This window comes from Xenia sp. Carnegie-2017, unplaced genomic scaffold (genome assembly GCF_021976095.1).
Source record: "Xenia sp. Carnegie-2017 unplaced genomic scaffold, XeniaSp_v1 HiC_scaffold_22, whole genome shotgun sequence".
NCBI lineage: Eukaryota > Metazoa > Cnidaria > Anthozoa > Malacalcyonacea > Xeniidae > Xenia > Xenia sp. Carnegie-2017.
In genome coordinates this window covers 3,479,075-3,498,120 of record NW_025813485.1, presented here as the reverse complement: position 1 = coordinate 3,498,120, position 19,046 = coordinate 3,479,075, and the positions used below count along the sequence as shown (strand labels likewise).

General features: G+C 33.0%; 4 protein-coding genes and 2 long non-coding RNA genes across 7 annotated transcripts; 3 read left to right on the top strand and 3 right to left on the bottom strand.

The window, feature by feature from the left end:
- Window positions 1–438: 438 nt before the first annotated feature.
- Window positions 439–1,641, top strand: LOC124446051. Its single transcript, XR_006948331.1, has 3 exons — window positions 439–457; window positions 1,474–1,554; window positions 1,625–1,641. It is a non-coding gene; the product is annotated as an uncharacterized LOC124446051 (long non-coding RNA).
- Window positions 1,642–3,142: 1,501 nt separating this feature from the next.
- On the top strand, window positions 3,143–9,080 carry LOC124446036. Its single transcript, XM_046996829.1, has 17 exons — window positions 3,143–3,531; window positions 3,741–3,831; window positions 4,211–4,323; window positions 4,437–4,604; window positions 4,695–4,748; window positions 4,879–5,031; window positions 5,366–5,514; window positions 5,757–6,103; window positions 6,260–6,321; window positions 6,607–6,699; window positions 6,823–6,981; window positions 7,116–7,184; window positions 7,437–7,499; window positions 7,609–7,660; window positions 7,743–7,887; window positions 8,039–8,173; window positions 8,411–9,080. Exons 1-17 carry the CDS (start codon window positions 3,239–3,241, stop codon window positions 8,854–8,856), a joined length of 2,592 nt encoding a protein of 863 aa, XP_046852785.1. The 5' UTR covers window positions 3,143–3,238; the 3' UTR covers window positions 8,857–9,080.
- Window positions 8,994–11,290, bottom strand: LOC124446043 (transmembrane protein 272-like). 2 transcript variants are annotated; one of them, XM_046996839.1, is made up of 4 exons: window positions 11,152–11,290; window positions 9,900–10,068; window positions 9,651–9,710; window positions 8,994–9,564 (listed from the first exon to the last, which is right to left on the bottom strand). In XM_046996839.1, exons 1-4 carry the CDS (start codon window positions 11,176–11,178, stop codon window positions 9,125–9,127), a joined length of 696 nt encoding a protein of 231 aa, XP_046852795.1. In that variant the 5' UTR covers window positions 11,179–11,290; the 3' UTR covers window positions 8,994–9,124. The 2 variants fall into 2 exon arrangements, with proteins under 2 accessions (XP_046852795.1, XP_046852794.1); XM_046996838.1 differs by lacking the exon at window positions 11,152–11,290 and adding an exon at window positions 10,707–10,965.
- A 441-nt stretch (window positions 11,291–11,731) lies between these two features.
- Window positions 11,732–12,246, bottom strand: LOC124446050. The gene is made up of 3 exons (XR_006948329.1): window positions 12,168–12,246; window positions 11,981–12,084; window positions 11,732–11,841 (listed from the first exon to the last, which is right to left on the bottom strand). It is a non-coding gene; the product is annotated as an uncharacterized LOC124446050 (long non-coding RNA).
- Window positions 12,247–12,599: 353 nt separating this feature from the next.
- On the top strand, window positions 12,600–15,360 carry LOC124446042 (glucosamine-6-phosphate isomerase 2-like). Its single transcript, XM_046996837.1, is given in 4 exon segments — window positions 12,600–12,854; window positions 13,248–13,526; window positions 13,971–14,155; window positions 14,808–15,360. Coding segments are annotated over 4 exon segments (855 nt in total). The 5' UTR covers window positions 12,600–12,730; the 3' UTR covers window positions 15,075–15,360.
- Window positions 15,361–16,226: 866 nt separating this feature from the next.
- On the bottom strand, window positions 16,227–18,274 carry LOC124446044 (glutathione S-transferase 1-like). The gene is made up of 5 exons (XM_046996840.1): window positions 18,029–18,274; window positions 17,752–17,850; window positions 16,789–16,904; window positions 16,619–16,723; window positions 16,227–16,454 (listed from the first exon to the last, which is right to left on the bottom strand). The coding sequence occupies exons 1-5, from the start codon at window positions 18,159–18,161 to the stop codon at window positions 16,290–16,292; spliced, it is 618 nt and encodes a 205-aa protein (XP_046852796.1). The 5' UTR covers window positions 18,162–18,274; the 3' UTR covers window positions 16,227–16,289.
- Between the last annotated feature and the right edge of the window lie 772 nt (window positions 18,275–19,046).

Genomic DNA, 19,046 nt, shown 5'->3' with positions numbered 1-19,046 from the left:
GTGATCTCTTTAGAATATGACTGTGTTTCACCAATGTTGCAACAGAGTTGACGAAATGTTCTTCCATCTACCCAGCCCGCTTCCTTGCGTATAGTAAAAACTGCTAAAGTTGATTTTTATGGGGATTAAGATATACAATCACGTTTATACACTTAATATTTTGTTCTTGTATTTACATATTCTTTTAAATGCAAAAAATTCAATGACTGTAACGAATAATGATAAGATTTTTTATATCTTCATACTCATACATACTAATATTTTCCATTTTAGTTAACATTTCATCATGTCTGTTTTGTCTTACTTCTATTCCAAATTATCTATGTGATAATTTTTTCTAATTCTAAGCTTATGTCGACTTTTCCAAAGTATAACATGATGATTATTCAATTGGAGAAGTTTTATAACGAAGAAGCAAAAATAATTGAAAAGAATGAGAAAAGGACCTTGATTTAAGGTGATTAAATATGATGCTATAGTGTTTGGGTTTCGTAAATTCTTGTTACCTTAAAGTGCGTATGAAACAAGAATTTTGCAAGTTAAATTATGTTTGCAATTATCAGAACTTTTGAAATGACAATGTACTTTCTAAAACAGCAAATGCATATCTCTATATATTCTCGTGATATTGATGTTTTTGTTATTTCTAGTTTATCCAACTTGTGACGTTCATATTGCACAATGAGTTCACACAATGTTTCAAACACTCTTCAGTTTCCTGGCAACTTTAGGTTGATACCATTAGGCTACATTTTTTATCATTAACCACGTCACAATGAAGTGAACTCTTTCCTTGTGAATTAAAGTAACGATAATTATACCCAGCAATTCTAGTTCTCATTATACTATGTGACGTCACAAGTTCCATAGGACAAAGCAAGAATCTCAATATCCGAAGAATTATGTGATATGCATTAACTAGTTTAAAATGTCCATTGTCATTTTAAAATATCTCTTCAATAAAAGTGTTATTCAGATAGCAAAATTTTCGTTTCATAAGCACTTAAATGAAAAATTTAGGAAGTCTAATGATGCATTATATACGAAACGAACATACACACCTGGACTATAAGGCCGTTGTTTTACGGCAAATAAGTAGCTAATTTTCAAGGACCATAAAACTGTCGTCTTGTGTGATTTTGAAATTACTGTTCAGGTTTCTGGCAAGGTTTTAGAAAGATTTAGGTAACGTTTGACAAGTTTTATTACGGCGTCTTTGGAAGGTTTGAAGGGTTTTGGTTATTTTAGAAAGCTCTTGGAAAACGTTTGAAAAAGATACATCACTCAGTTATGGAAAGACTTCCAACATTTTTGTTTTTTGTTTTGGGAAGGGGTCTCTAACAACGTCTTGCAAAGGTTTATCAATCCGTATTTGGATGCTTTTGGAAGATCTTGCATAACGTTTTTGTTCTAACATTTTCTTATCGCGATACTGTTTTGTCTTCATATTTTAGTTTATACTTTACCCTTCAGGCCTTTTCTTTATGATGAGGATGACACGTACGAAAGACCATTTTATGACATTCTTCTCAAACTCTTGTATGACATCGTCAGGTAAGTTAGTCCTAAATATCAATGTGTTATCAACGTAACTAATGATTGGTGAATTTTTGTCTCTCTCTAGTTTCCAAAGCTATAAAAACAGCAAGAAGATGTGAACAAAGTGTACGAGTGGTTTTAACACATAGAAGATTGATCAGCCAGGATATTGTATGTTCTTTTGTTAATGGAGATTTTTGTTAAAAGGAGAAGGTGCATTGAAAAATTTTCGGTCGTTCTGCTGTTACGGGTTGCATTTTATCAAAAAATTGTGATTGTTGCGTGATACATAGCAAATTGGATTAGTATTGATAGAGAATACTTGCCAGTGACAAATATTGAAATGATAGAAAGCGACTGAGCATAAGTTCTTTAATGTACATATCACAAAACTTCACGAGTTCTAGACTTAAGCATGCAAATATTCATGATTATTTAATACAATTTTTGAATTTCGTATCATGTAAACCTCACGGATTTTTTGTATTAGTTTATCAACAACAATTACGCGTTTTCTTCATAGAATAACTGCGATACATCGTCCAGCGACAATGAGGTTACTAGAGAGAATATTTCAACCCCCAAACTTCTGCTAAGACCTGCTACCGCTGATAGTAGTTGCAATCGTGAATCTAGACATGTGACTTGTTCACGTGACTTAAGATCGTCAATGACGCATTATGAAGACGTTAAAAACCGCAACGTGAGTTACACCACTTATGTTGAATGTTTTTGTTTAGACAGTCATTTTATTTGAAGCGAACATTTCGCACTTATTTTTTAGAGAAAGAAATACAGTCCTTTGGATAGTGTATCAATAGCGTTGAAAGTTACTCCATTGAACCAACATAAAAACAAATTAAATAATAAAACTCATTCAAAACTTGAACGAAATACTTCTTATGTAAGTATATAGATTTCAATGAACCATTTAATATCTTTTTATGCAGTTAAGACAACTGCATGCGTATATTTCTTATACATAGTTTCCCACTCGCCCACAAAGAAAGTGTTCTTTGCCAGCAGATTTTATTTTGAAACCATGTAAACAGACGTCTTCACCACCTGCTTCATCAAAAACTTCCAACTTCTCAATTTCTCCGAAAACGTCACCTGTACAAGGAAAATCGCCGTCACAATCTCCACTGGTTCCACGAAGGTAACTTGCGTGCTGTCATAAATTAATGGAGAAAATTTTCTTGAATACGAATAATTTTATACAAAAAGTTAATTTCAAAGCAATTGAAAAACTGTGCAATTTGAGTTCATTTTGTAATCACTGTATCGTGAAACACAAAGCCTCTCTCGGTTAAAATATAAAGTATCACATCGTCAAATAATTCAGATGCATGGAATACGGAAAAAAATTGTTCCTGCACACATCACGAGAGTAAAAAAAAGACATGTCAAATAATTATACAGATATAACTCAATCATTGGAAAAACTGAATTTTGACTCAACTGTAGATGATAATATTAAAGATGATTCATTTTTTGTTTATTGTATTATTATGTTTTACAGGATTGCCTTTAATAATCAAGATTCTGCGCTCAGCAACAAATTATTTCAATGCGAGTCTGACAATCCTTTGCAAGTAAAAATATTGAACTTTCCTCAACGAACTTTAAAGCGAACACAAACAATGGAGAGGAAGATGCGAACACAACTAAAGAATTCGAGGGGATTTTCAAAACAGGTATGGTCGATAAGGAAGCTAAATTGCTTGAGAATCAGCTGAAACATCTCCAAAATAGAAAAAGAAACAAAGAACTGGAACTTATGGAGCATTTTAAAAGTGATACCGAAAATCTTCTGCTCGACGAAATTACTCTCCAGTCGCTACTGCTACGAGATTATGAACAGTTCATCAAAGATGAAAGGGAAAGGAATGCAAAGGAATTTGAATCGTTATCAAGTACCCCTTCGACTTTACCGAAAGTTGAATTGTATGATGTTGGTAAAGAGCGGCCAGTATCTGCTGTCGAACTCCGGTATGTGAAAGATGTATTAACCTTAAAAATTATGTCGAATCACTGCGATTTAAAGGCACGTATCTGAAGTGTAAAAAGGACAGATAGCATTTACCAAAGAAGGATAGCCAAAGGAATTAAATTATCCGATGATGTCATTGGTGTCACACATTTCCGTATTGCAAAATGATTCTGTCGGTCCATTGATCTTATAAATGTTTTATTTTTAGAAATATCCAGGATAATAATGTGTGTTTAGAATCAATTATTGATTTAGTACATCCAGTTAGTGAGCAAATGAAATACGCGAGAGAAATGAAGGTATTTATCTTCCATATGGCAATAAATTTGCATTCCAACATCTATGAGATTACATCTCGTGCATGTTGCAACTTGCTAGATTGCTTAACGTGAGGGTGCATAACAGCATGTTAAGGGTTGCATAACGTGCATGTTTTAAGGTTACATAACGTGCATGTTGCAAGATTGTATAACAGCATCTTGTAAGGTTACCTAACATGCATGTTGCAAGATTGTATAACAGCATCTTGTAAGGTTACCTAACATGCATGTTGCAAGATTGCATGGCATGAACGTTAAAGATCGCATAACGGGTATGTTGAGGGATGCAGAGCATGCATGTTGTAAAGTTGCGTAACTCTATATACACATGTTCATCACCTTTTTTTCCTTTCTTCAGTCAAATGGTATGAGTATTTGGGATATGGAGTCAACAATGTCCGATACAATACATTCATGTCAAAGAAATCATTCTGCTGCATCTCTCTCGTCGTTTTATGATGGTTTGGACAGGTATGAGAATTTTTTTATATTTTTCCAATACTTTAAAACATAAAATTTCCCGACAGATTTTGACGAAATTGCGCATGTTTATGTAAAACTGCATAATTTTTTGAATTTTGCAGAAAATTTGATAATATACATTCATTAAAGTTTACTGAACCTGACTTGAAACCAGAGATGAAAGCCAGTGACTATACTGTCCATTTTCCTCATCAATATTGCAATCACGATTCAGATTTAAAAGATTACAAAACATCTGGACCTGTATTACCTGACTCCGTCCGCTACAAGTACGTTATCTTTAATGGCAGTCTGTAATTACTTAATAAATTATCTTTGTAAATATTTTGACATAAATTAACTTAAAATATGTTTTGCAGGTGGACTGACGATGGTTTTGGCAACAGGACGTACTTAAAAAAGCGAAACCCAATGTAATATTTATTTATCATTTTATATTTCTACTACCTTTGATGGGTACATGCAGATTAAGAAAGTGCTTATGATGTTTATCTTTTTGTTCCTGTTCAATCCTGAAATACCTCAATTCTTAATTATTTGCAGAGAAAAAAAATCACATTCGTCTCAAAGATCGTTTTCTCCTTTACTTGATTGCGATGTTTCCATGGTTACAGGAGAGCGGGGCTTGGATGAAAAAACACTGGCATCCATGATAGTTATAAGGCATTTAGGAAGCAAAGATCGACGCAGCGACAAGTAAATAATTATTTAAACATTTACTTAGGAGTGTTAGTCTTTCCTGATTTGAAAAGTTTCGTGTTGAAATTATTCTAAAAAATTGTGCGTTGGGTGCGAAGTATACAGGCTTTAAAAAACATATAGGTTGCAATAAATCTTAAGTCAACCATTTTTGTCGTGTCATTGCCATAGCAATATGCCAAACTTAAGGTGAATTGACGTGAAAAAATCTTCATTCAAATATTTTTCTTTTATTGGGATGCGGGTGCTTGAAATTGATAATACTCCATTTGCTTTGAGAATTTATTTTTGATCAACTTCTGGTGATTTATTTCAAGACTTGTTGTTGCAGCGTGTTTTCCACTCGATCTTATCCTGTTTATAAGTTGGACGAATCTGTTCATTTTCATCCATCTTTGGAAGACTCAAGTGAGGAGGGGGACAAATCTCGACACAACGTCGAATATCTTCCTTTCTGGAAGCAGATACTTGCTAAAAGAGGTACATTTTTGGCTATTATTCGAAACTGAGAAAAGTTTAAAATACCAAACAATAAACACCTTTTGTGGTCTATTTTATTGATGGGACTAGTCGTTCAAAGCAAAATTAACTTGGTCGACTATCACAGATTTTTTTGCCATATTTCACTATTAAACAAATATTTTCATCGCAATCTATCAGATAGAAAAAAGATAGAAAAGATGCTTACATTCCTATATTATTAGTTTTTCGTTTAAACGTAGCTGTTGCAGCTCAAGATACTTCTAAAGGAGAGAAGTTGAATGCAGATTGCAGAATTGATGTAAAGGAGAAAAGAAGTGAAAAATGTTCAACTCAACCTCAAAACGTCTTGAGAGAAATGTTTTCTAATCTCTCTCCCCAAAAAAGAGAAAATTACAATGTGGGTACCAGCTCTCTCAGTGTAAGGGCACGATCTATATCACCAGTACCAAGGCGACGACAATTTCCAACACCAAATAATAACGCATCACGTCATCTACGACCTGCTCCGAGTCCTACCCCGACTCACAGTCGACCTACATCAGCAAGACGTTCTGATAAAGATAACATATCGTCTGCCAACTTCTCGGTAAATCATTTTTCGCACTTCTATTTAGATGATAATGTATGTATGTTGCTATAATGTTTGATATTTTGGTGTGGCATATAGTCTGAAATGGTTGAGAACCTTGGTTTTAAAGAATCTGTACACATAACCAAAACTATGCATTCAAAACCTTTACAGTTGGAACTTATGGATGACTACAAACGTCAACGTGAAATATGGGCAGCAATTAACATCCAAAGGTAGCTCTGTTTGTTTCCGTTATGTGCAAAACCACAATGCTTTGGTCTTGCCATTTTGCTTATGAGAATTGACAAATTATTGCGTTGAATCAACAACTATAGCTATATCATCATTTTATTTTAACGTATATCATTTAACATGACAAAGTGAAGTTTTCATCTCAAAGAAATAATAATAATAATAATAATATTAAATTATCTAGTGGGAAAGAAATAATTGCTTGTGTTATATTTCGTTGCCATTGTATAAATAATGTTTTGATGTTATACCTTAATTTGATATAGAATTTTTCGTGGTCATATATCACGGAAGTATGTAAAGTCTCTCAAGCAAGCGAAGAAGGATCGCTTAAGAAAAGCAGCAGTAGCCTTACAGAGGTCCGTTTTATAGTGCTTTTCAGTTTTTCTCGTAATAATATTCCTAGAATTTACTATTCTATGATAGTGCGAAGCAATCAATCTTTACAGAAATTCTATACTCTAAGTATATATAATTTACAGCACATTTCGTGGATATTTGGCGCGAAAAAGATTAATGAAGGAAAACTTGCGGAATTATAAACCAAGCGTGCGTGATTTGCTATGGGCTAGACAATATAAAGAAAAACTTAAAGAAAAGGAAATGATGAGGCAGAGAAAGAATATGGGTATTTTACGAAAGTAAGTTATCAGAAATAATGACTCCATGCTTTGAAATCAGCAAAAGCCAACTTAACACTTCTTTTTCTACATTGTGCAAATCCTTTTTTACATCTATTTTTTATTGCCTTTTTCCGTTTTATCTTTGCGTCCAGGCTAAACAGAGAATTTGAAAAACATCAAGAACAAATTTCTAGTGTTACTGCTTCAGACATGATTCGTGTGTAAGTCTAACGTCGCTATTATTTCATAGAAATATCTCAGTAACTTTAAAAAATTCATGCGTAACTATAAGAACACGTAACATTTAGTAGAAATGTCTGGATGCATGGAATAGTGACAATTATCTGTTACAAACATTGCACGCAACCAAACGTCTTAAATAGTGTTTATATTAAGTTCTCTTCCAACTTCTCCTTTTGTTTCTTCCTATAGTTATTCATAGAGATATTGCTAAATAAATATTTTTCTTTCAGTATCTTTAACCCTCCAAAACCTTCAAAATCTCAAATGAAAGCAGCTGCAATAACCATACAAAGGTTTGTCGTCATTAACTTTGTTTAACTTTTCCGTGTTTCGTGAACATTATTAGAGGTAAGACAATGGTGGCATTTTTTAAATAACCGGAGTTATAAAATAATTTTTTAGATATTTTCGTGGTTGGTTTGTTAGAAAATCATTGTCTACTGTGAAGAAAAGGGTGTGTGTCTATTGTGTGTCATACCTTTATGGTTTTGATGCAAAAGTAGAGTTTAACTTTATGCTTTTTCGCTAATTTTTAGGTTTTGAAGCGAACTTTTTCTTTCTCAAAGTTTATTAAATCTTATCAAAACCTCATTCACCGGATTCAGAAACGATACAAATATGATAGTCCATCTTCTACATTACAGTTTCACGAACTTGAAGAGTATGTCGACAGATTATTTAGTAAGTATATATTACTAAGTACACGTGTGTTTAATATTAGGTTATATACTTACGCTGTAAAGAAAGGATGCAAATTTTGATTATGTACAGTGAGAGATAATATCACTCTAGTAAAAAAACTACTTTTCAAATCAAATATTTTTCTGTGTAGAATATGAAATCGCTTTTGGTAAGATAGCCGAGAATGGAATTTTGAGGTATGAAGATGTTTTAAGATATTTTAACGAATGCGGACACAATCCATCGGAAAAAGAAGTACACGATGCGATTACTATGGTGATGAAAGGTTTGCTAAGTAGTATTGTAGTTTCATTTCATTTTATTGTTTTGTGCCAAATTAAGGAATATATATGAAATATGTCAGTGATGTCAATTTAACCGAAATCAAAATGTCTCTTAAAATTGTTAAGCCGCAAGAAGTATAAAGACATTATTTATTAGTGATGGAGATATTTATCATCGAAATTCACCGTGTCTTGCTCAAATATGTATACTAATGTAATCTATCCTATTTCTTATTCAGATACTTCAAAAGAACGAGGTTTGAGAAAGGCTGAAGCAGTTGAAGTCGTATTCCACATATATATACCTAAAGGCACAGGACTTACTTTGGCTGATGTTCGTAAATCGTCCTGGATGAACCCTCTCGTTAATGGACAAGACGTAAATAAAGTTCTCAGCAAAAAGGACTTAAAATTTACTAGCCTAGACAAAGTTTTTAAAATGATTGCTGACTCGCGAAAAGAACGCAGTCTAGCTGAGGAATCAACACGAGATCCTCACTCTCAGATAGTGTATCATGCTAACAAGAAGAGAGAAAATCCTTTTCTTGAAAGTGGAAAGAAACGGTCACAGCAATCGTTAGGCAAGTCTGCGGGAGGAGGAAATGATACTATTTCTCATCGCCTACATGTACCAAGCAAACCAAACGAAAAGAAGCAATCTGGAAAAAGAAGACCAGGGAAATGAAAGAAATGAATTTTCTTATGGAATCTTTGTTTTGTCCAAGAGATTTTTTTTCCTTTTTGAGTGAATCATGAAGAAATTCTGGTGTGTGGGATGCTTCCAGGCTGTTGTCATTCGTAAATATACATACATTGTCTGTATAAAAAAATTATTACAAATTTCATTTATTAGATTGTTAGCTTTCTATTTTCTGTAATGTTTGGTTTATTATATAAGATGATGGCGTATGTCGCGTAATAATTTTATAAAATTCTATTTAGATTTATTATGATCAACTTTTCGTTACGAAAAACGCTGTACAACTTGCGCATGCACCTAAGCAACATATACAAAAGAATATTATCCCCATTATGACGTAACTCACCGTTACAACCCAGAATGCAAACCAATAAACAGTAGGGTCACAATAGTTTGAAAGATTCTTTGAGGATGGTTTCATATTGGGTTTGTAGTGAGAATAAACCCATACATTTCCAGCTATAAACCATGTAAACATGAATATATTTAGAAGCCCGTCCATAAATTTGCTTGTATTTGATAAGTCTTCGTTTGATGAATAATTTTCGACGAATGCCTGCTCTTGAGTCGTGTTACAACTCTTAAATTTTTCAAACGATAACGTAAGGCATTTCAAAAGTCCACATGAACCGGCGATAATGAGATAGATCGGTATGAAAGGTTCTACTGGACAATTGTGTCTAAAGTGAACGCCTGAAATGATAAAGTGTTAATGGACTACAAAAAGGAATAAACATTTGTGCTACTTACTTACTCCTATTGTATTACATGTTACTTACCAATGACGATCATGGCCGTTGGAAGAGCCAAGAGAAAACATGTAGCAATGGTACAGCCGACTGGAAAAGTATTAAACAAGATGTTTTTTCAGACACCAAAAGAAACGCTTCCATGTACATATTGAAAGCAATTCCATGTAAGTATATATCTAGTCGTGCGTCCTTAATTTTTCTTTTTAAAAACATTTTGCATGATATAATTGACTCGTCGCCAGAGTTTAAAGATGTAAAACAAAGAAAGAAACCCACTTGTTCCAGCAAATAATTGAGTTGCTGTTTTCATAAAATCAAATGGTCCATCTGACTTTTCCTTAACTTCCTTAAATTGTCCAAACAATGATGGATAAGATGGGGGAGGATCACCATTTTCCCAGATCTTTTCATCCTCTTCGTGAGACACACGCTTTCTTTTCTCTATCTGAAAAGCAAATTTCTTGTTACTCGTAAATAAATACCAGCCCTAGTATTATAACTTGTATTGGTTTCAGAGGTAGAACGGCTGAAGTTTGTAAATTTGCACTTTGAAGAGTAGTATTGTTGTAAGTGCGCTCAGGTGTAATAAAACTTTTGTCTTTCCGTTTCTCGAAAAAAATAGGAAGAAATGTCATTTGTTGTAATCACTTATCAGCAATGTCAATTTCAAAGCTACGTCTTTCGTAATCAACTTTTTGTTTGATCAGCTCTCAGCATTCTGAACATCAGCATTTTTCATATGAACGCCCCTTCTTAAAGTGAATTGCTTATTATGCATAAAGTTGATGGATCATGAATGATATGACTACTCCCATACTGTTCGTACTCGTAGTTACATAAATTCTTTTGTCCTTGTTGTCAGAACTCAGAAACAAAGCTTTGATCATCGTACATATTTGGAAATGAGTTTGGTCTGTATAGGCTAATTGATCTATGTATAAAAATATCAGAAGGCCAAGTTCTGGAGCAGTGAGTTTTATGAAAACATTTACTCTAGCTCATACAAGTTGAAGTGTTGAACCTTCGAGTAAGCTATAATAATCATTTTCATTCGTAATCTGCTGTAGTCAATTTATATGTTACCTCAGTTCTAAACCAGTCTTTCCATTCTCCGACACCGTCGCTTAACTCATCGTCGGACATCATCCGCGATTAAAGAAAAACCCGAAAGCAGTAGTTGAATTTATAACGCCATGCAATTGTCATACACTTTACAATCATTGCCTCCCAGGCGCATGTTTTACTTTTATGACGAAATTTGTAAGCTGAGACGCTATATACCTAACTATTGACACAATGATGTTGTGTTTTAGTTGAATGAAAAGCATATGGCCATATTCATTGTCACGGTCGTTGTATCACAAACAAAGAATAACCAGTGAACTGTGTAGGCAATATATTAACATAAAATAAACATAAAAAGCAAAATGATATTAAAAATGGATTCTATTCTTGCGCCATTTAAAAAACATCAGCCTTTCAGCTGGGAAAATATTTTTATCATCGCAAAACGGTCATCTAATTTTACCTCGTCAACTGCGATTTGTTGATTCATTATCACAAAAAGATGCAAAATACCATTTTGTCCTAGATGTAGTTAATAAATTATTCAAGCTAAGGTACTTAGGCTTGAATACTAGGTAGTTGATCCTTCAAACGACCTCGGAACTAGGAAGGAACTCTTTGTAATCTTTCTTACGATTTCGTTGTCTTATATTGAAATTATCATTTATTATTTATAATTCCTGAACAACAATAGCGATACCCGTGCTATACCAATGACTGAATCATTGAAAATTGTTGAGGCATTTAGGACTAAACATTGATGTGGAAACTTAAGGTTGGCAGTTAGCACAAATGGCAAAAGTAAATATTGTATCAATTTTACGAGTAAGCACACCAAATAACAGTATCAACAATTTGTCATGTGATTAATTTATTGAAAGTGCAATTGTGAAATTAACTACTAACAAGAAAATGTGCAGTTGTAAAATGAGTGCAATTGTAAAATGAATTTCAAATAAGAAAATCGATATAGAGAAAAAGTTCAAATTCATGGTCGTTTTTTAAACCATTCACCCACTCCAGGAAGGTAATGAATTGTTTGATAAAGTTCATTTAAACAAGGATAATTATCCAAAATGGGTGGAATATCTTCTTTTATTTCCAGGAAAAGCAGATCCATAGTGGCAAAAAAGTTTACATCAGCATAGGTCAGCTAAAGGGAAAATTTTATTGTGATTGAAAGAAATTGTATTTTGATGTATATTGCTTCCACATTAGACAACGTATGGTGACATTAGGAGCTACTTTAATGAAATGTTTTCCAAAGAATGCCTTCGGTGAAAATTTTATACCTTATCAGGAACAAAATATTTTCCCTTGGAATACTTGAGGTTTTTTCCAAGAGATTTAATGCATTTAGTAGAACCTCTTCTTAAAATTCTTTGGCAAATTTTTTCTATAATAAATACATTTTAATAATAAAATCATGAAATCATGTAATTTTCTTTCTAATACCACTTTTCTAATTGTAAGTTTTACCTTAAGCTCTTCATCTTTTTCCTTGTGGAGTATTGAGGTTTTTTGCAAGACCTCACCCAGTGTATCACCAATCATATCAGCTTTAGCAATGCCAAAACTGTCTGTTGGTGCTAATCCTAAATATAAAGCAAACCAAAAAATTCCAAGAAATACTGTTGAACATTTAGGTGATTTAGGCAATCAAAATTTCCTAAAAAGTTTCATTTCATGTCATGCATATATGAATAATGCATTGCCTCCCTCCGGGCCCTTATCGTCGATTTTCGTCCTTTGTCCCTGTTTGGGTATTGAAATGTCCACACGCAATGCCAATGGTGAGTATCCAGTAGTGGGAGTACCCAGGAGCACTCAGTGGCAGTGGGAGTGTCAATGCCACTGGTCATGTCCAGGCCCAGGCCCCATGTCCCGGCACGTGCACGGCCAACAATACATAATTATTATAATATTCTACAACAATGAATGTAAAATATTGATTCACTGAAGACCGAAAATAGAGGAGAGTGTACTCGTGAATGTGGAAAATATTCCCACATTAAAATCTTCAAGATTAAACAACGCAAGGAATGAGGCTAGTAATATTAGACAATTATAACTTTGTCAGTGAATGGGCTGCCAAGTATGTTCGTAACAAAATACTTGCTGCCAATCCTGGACCGGATAAATATTTCGTTCTTGGCTTACCAACAGGTAAACGCACGATTTGTTAAATATAACTTAAAGATGTACTAGTATTATTTATTTTGGGATTTGAAAGTGACGAGAAGTATCGCGTTTGTATAAACAGACACTCGTCAAAAATTATCCATTTGACTTTTATGTCACAATTTTACCGTCCAGTGTTGCTCGCACAGGATAGTATATAATTTTATAGGGACTGAGGGTGGGGACTCCATCACTTGGGCTCCCAGCAATTTCTTATCAACTGTTCAAGTAATATAAATTGCAGTAAAAGAAAAAAATTTTAATCCAGAGATTGCTAACTGCATAAATGCTTGACAAATCTAATTTATTCAGCAAACTGCAAGTGTACATAATATATGTCTTATATCATACATCACAGTTATTTCCTTTGTTATTTAGGTTCAACACCTGTTGGAATGTATAAAAAGTTGATTGAGTTCCACAAGACTGGTGAACTGTCCTTCAAGTATGTGAAAACATTTAATATGGATGAGTACGTAGATCTTGCACGAGATCACCCTGAAAGCTATCATAGCTTTATGTGGGACAATTTTTTCAAGCATATTGACATAGATCCAAAAAATGCTCACTTGCTTGATGGTAATGCTGAAGACTTGGAGGGGGAATGTAAAAGCTATGAGGAAAAATAGCTGCTGTGGTGTGGATCTTTTATTGGAGGTACAGCAAGCTAGTTTTTTGGTTCTTGATTTTTGAAGAGTAGATCACAGCTATCTTTCTACTCATGTCATTGCAGTTATAACTAGCTTTTAATTGTGTAAAACTTCATGTAAATCATTGTGTATTGAGATGACTGACTACAAATCCATGAAAAAGTTGATTTTAAGAAAATTTTCCCAAGATGAAAGTAGTTAAATGGGGATAATACCACATGAAAATTTTAAAAAAATCCTACGTTGTTATAGTGTGACCATACATGAATAATTAATGACTAATTCATTATGGATTATAATAATGGGGTTAAGGAAAAATTTTCTGTGTTAATTTGTGATTTAAGATCACTGGCCGAAAAAGTGTTCAATTCGTGATAAAATTTGAGCCATTCTCAGTTTAAAGAATCATATAAATGTAATTTTAAGTTAGTGCTTTATGTATCACCTAAAGGCATTGGTCCTGATGGACATATTGCTTTCAATGAGCCTGGCTCATCACTTGCTTCTATTACAAGAATTAAAACATTGGCTAAAGAGACCATTGTTGCCAATGCAAGATTTTTTGGAGGTAAAATTTCTGATGTACCGACCCAGGCTCTCACTGTTGGTGTTGCTACAGTCATGGAAGCTCGTGAGGTAATTATTTTTTGATGCACACATAATGAAATCTTTCTGTAGTGGTTTGTATTTGACAAATTACTTAAAGAATTATCCAAAATACTTATAAAGTTTGAATAGCCGATGAAATATGCCAGTTTTTTTTAATGAGAAATACATAAAACAATCACAACAAGCCCACAGAAATGTTCACGTTGTGTGAACATTATTTAAAATATTACCTCCTAGGTTAGCTTAACTGTTTGGTTAATAAGATTTTTAGCATGATAATAGAATAAGATCTTGTAAGATTATGAACCAAATTAAAATCTGTATTGTAATCATACACATCATATTTATTTCATTAATTTTCATCATGTCACAACACAATCAGTTTCTGAAAAACACCAGTAGTTTAAAGTTTTTGAATATGGAAAAGGTCAGGAAAATGTTAAGTAGATCCAGGTAGTTAACATGCTTAAAGGAATTAAGCTTTTACATAGAGAAAGTAATTTTGTTAACATCATTCTTACAAAATTTTTATAAGACATATATTAACTTTTAGAAAGTTGCATGTGAAAACTCCTGTATTTTATTATCTTAATTTTTATTTTTTATTTTTTTGAGTTTTATCATTTTCATTATTATGAGTTGAATTTTACACATTGTTGAATTTAAATTCATATTTTAGGTTATGATTTTGATTACTGGAGTACATAAAGCCTTTGCTTTGCATAAAGCCATTGAAGATGGTGTGAATCATATGTGGACTGTGTCTGCCTTTCAACAACATCCTCAAACAATATTTGTTTGCGATGAAGATGCCACAATGGAACTTAAAGTGAAAACTGTGAAATATTTCAAAGGTTTGATGGATTTACATAACAAACTTGTTGAAGAACCAGGAAATCCAGCATCTCCTGTCAAACGCACCAGAAACATTCAATGTCTAAAATAAATAAAAGATAAAACGAGATTTTACAATGTAATGCCATTTACTAAATTCAAGATTCGCAAACATTGTACCATGATTAAAAATGTTGTAAGTATGCCAAATTTTTGTGTACTAATTTAGATAAATGGTTTGCAGGGAATATTAGATTTTATGAAATAACGTAATGGTACAACTTTGCTCTATCTCTTATTCATATTATTTTATTATATTATTGATGTTATTTTCTGTATTTTCCTATCAACGTGTAAGTTAGGATATGATCAGTCAATAAATAGACTTACACAGCTTGTCTATGGTTGACATCTTACTATAAAATCATTAAGAAACATAGTCACCCCATGTGTTGGACACTCACTTTTAGGATTACCATATTGAATTTGTTTGTCAGTGGAACAAAGCTGTAAGAAGAAAGATTTGAGCTTTTACTTAAATTACTTGATTTCCATATTATCGTATGCACGCAAAAAGATGCAACTTATTTCAGTGTTGAATACAGAATGTTGAAGCAATGTCTTAGCACCCAATTTTCGTGGTTGTTGAAAAAATAGAGCGATATTGTTGGACAAACATTGTGACGACATTTTGAATTTGAATTATAAGAATTTGTTAATTAACCGTTTTGGTACTACTACGAACAAATAAATTGCTAATTTGCCAATTGAACCGGTCCTGTATGAAAAAAATAACGTGATATCTTTAGTTGCATCAAAGTCTTTCACTGTGTGTTTTAGCCTTAAAAAACTATCAACAAAAAAATAACTTTTTTATCACTAAGGTATATATTATAGCTTGTTCACTTGAGAATTGATCACGAAACTTTCACCTTGGGTAAAATTTTTCGAAGCAATCATTATTTTGACAAATTTGATTATGTAGTTATCTTTCATCGCGCGTTCAACGAACATCGTGGGACTTTTTAAAGATTGTATAGCGTGCTTTACCAATCACGTGGACTTTCAATGATTGTATCACGTAGCTTACGAGGCACGTGGTACTTTCAATGATTGTATCACGTGGCTTACGAAACATGTTGTACTTTCAAACATTGTATCACGTGCTTTACGAAAAGCTTGGGGGACTTTCTTAGGTGGCATTCACTACATGATACAATGGGCCACTAAGCTACTGACTAAATCATCAATTTAAACAAAATCATAACTGCTAATTCCTGAATTATAATTAAGTTTTCTTTCCGTAAAACAGATAAAATGTTTAAATTCATGGTCGCTTTTTAATCCATTCATCCACTCCTGGAAGGTAACGAATATTTTGATAAAGTTCCTTTAAACAAGGATAATTATCCAAGATGGGTGGAATATCTTCTTTTGTTTCCTGGAAAAGCAGGTCCAAACCGGCGAAGAAATTGATATCAGCATAGGTCAGCTAAAGATAAGAATATATTTGTTGTTGTAAGAAATTGTATTGTATAGTGTGGTTACATGTTTAATACAACATATGGATTGCATTAGCATAAAGCCCATTGAAATGTTATGTAAAACAACTGATGAGTGTTGAACATGATGGTTACATTTGTAGAGACGTCGTACCTTATTTGCAGCAAAATTCTTCTCATTTGAGCTTTTGAGCATTTTTTCTAGTGGTTTCAAAGAATTTGGTAGAATCTCTTCATAAAATTCTTTTATTAACTTTTCCTGCAATATGTATATTAAGAAAATCATTTAAAGTCTCAAACTCCTTTTTCGTGGTTCAATTTTACCTTTTTTTCTTCATCTTTTTCTACAAAGAACTTTTTGGCCTTTTTCAAAATATCGATCATTGCATCGCCAATCATGTCAGCTTTAACAACTTCGTAGCTATCTTCCGGTGCAAATCCTGAATTTTAGGGAAAAAAACCTCAAAAACTTTCATTGAATTTTCATTATCTTTAAAGTATCTCTGTTTATTTATTGGTTCATCTCACTAAATGTAATTACATGTTTTTGTAACAAGTATTTATCGTTTTAAAAAAGTCAATGCAAGCGTCATGAGCGAAGTGCAAGATTACAGAAGGCACCATTAGTGACAAGAAAGAATTGCCTTGTGCAAATGTGAATCCATTTTGTGGTTCAGCTTTATTTTACATCCTACACATCATACTTCAAAAGTCGACTTGTTCTCGTAACTACTGTGAAATATAAATTATTTAAACAATGTAAATGTTATTAACTTTTTCAGTAATGTGTAAAGCCAGCGCGGCCGTTTGGGCGTTAGTCGAAATAAACTCTTGCTATCAACCAAGTTGCCTCTAAGGAACTTGGAAATGTAAATATGATCAAAAATAAGCTACACTAATTTACTTTGACTTAACTTAAATCTTCCATCAGTGCACATATATGCTATCCATTGGTGCTAACTTCCGTCATCTAACTTGTAACTACACACCTTAATTAATATAACTTTCGTCATTTTGTATATATATTTTAAACACTTAAGTATCTATTAAATCCCCTGAAGAGTGAGAAATCACGAAACAGGCTTGTCGGGATGAATCTGTAGTTTTTCGTGATTTTTTTTTTCAACATTACTACATGTATTTACGCTCTGCTCTCGGGCATCGAGCACTGTTTTATACGGAGAATAACATATAAACTTCCTATCTATAGAGTATATATATGAAAGCATTTTCTGAGTGATTGATCATCGAAGTGCGATAAAAGACTTTATTAATAACTAAACAAACCTGTTTCTCTTCCTAAGTACCTCATTATAGCTGATGTTTGAGCTATAATTTTATCATCAAACTCAAGAATAGGTACTTGATTAAATGGAAGCTTGCCACCTGAACATAAATTTGATCGTTATGTTAATTATAATTAGGTAAAGTAATGATATAATAGTATAAAAATACTTATACAGAACATCTAAGGTAACAAATTATCAGGGTAATCGCTCGTGTAAATTAAGTTTGGCAAAATGAACTGCAAAGTGAACTCATTATAATCGTAATAAAACCTTACTGGATTTTAATTGTTGAAATTCCTCCTTTCCAATTCTACAATCTTCATATTTAACACCTGCAGCTGCAAATAGCAGGCGAATAGCTTCAGCACGTCCTCTAACGTTAAAGTATGTGAGCTTGTATTGTGCCATTATAAAGATGAAGCTAATAGTAACCTACAACTTAGTCTATAGACAATATATAATTTTGATTCCCTCAATTGCTTATTGCTGAACCTGGATATAATTAGCATGTATATTGACGCCCAAACAGGTTTTAACAAGCTTACATTGTTTTGCAGCATTAAGTGTTGAATACTTAATGCTGCAAAACAATGTAAGCTTGTTAAAACCTGTTTGGGCGTCAATATACATGCTAATTTAAAACGTGAATCAGCGAATTTCTTTGTTGCTGTTTTCCTCCACTGAGTCACGCGTGGTTATGATCAATCACAATTATGAAAAATCGACAAGTACCAACTAAACTGTTCAGTTCAAATTTTTAATCGCCATTGAAACTGTTTCATTCAAAGTTTGTTGTTGACTAGTATTAATACATATACGTAGATATTGAAATCATGAATTCAAGATGGCAATAATGGCAATCCCCTATGAATTTTTTCAGTTTTATTTGCATGATAAAAAAGCGGACATACCAGAAATAACTTTTCATACTTCGTGGATTCTGAACAGGGCCTGATATAGTGAAATTGCTCTCTTGAATCATGAATTTGGTTATTTTTTCTAGTATTCAATTGAGCCAGATATAATAAAGATCTAGTCTTATCATCCGAGGCGAACCTTTTTGGTCTTTAATGCTCGCGTCGGTCAAATATAGTATCTCGTTAATATAATGTTAAGAAATGATAAATATCTGTGTGTAGCTGAAAAAATGCCCAGTGATTTCATTGTTCACGTTGGCAATTCTACTGAAACTCTTATAGCTACTATTGTTAAACTGTTTAGTGTATATTGACATAATTATGGGATATGGCTCGTAATTTTTGGTTGTACTTTTCCAAGGTTCTACCTCATTAT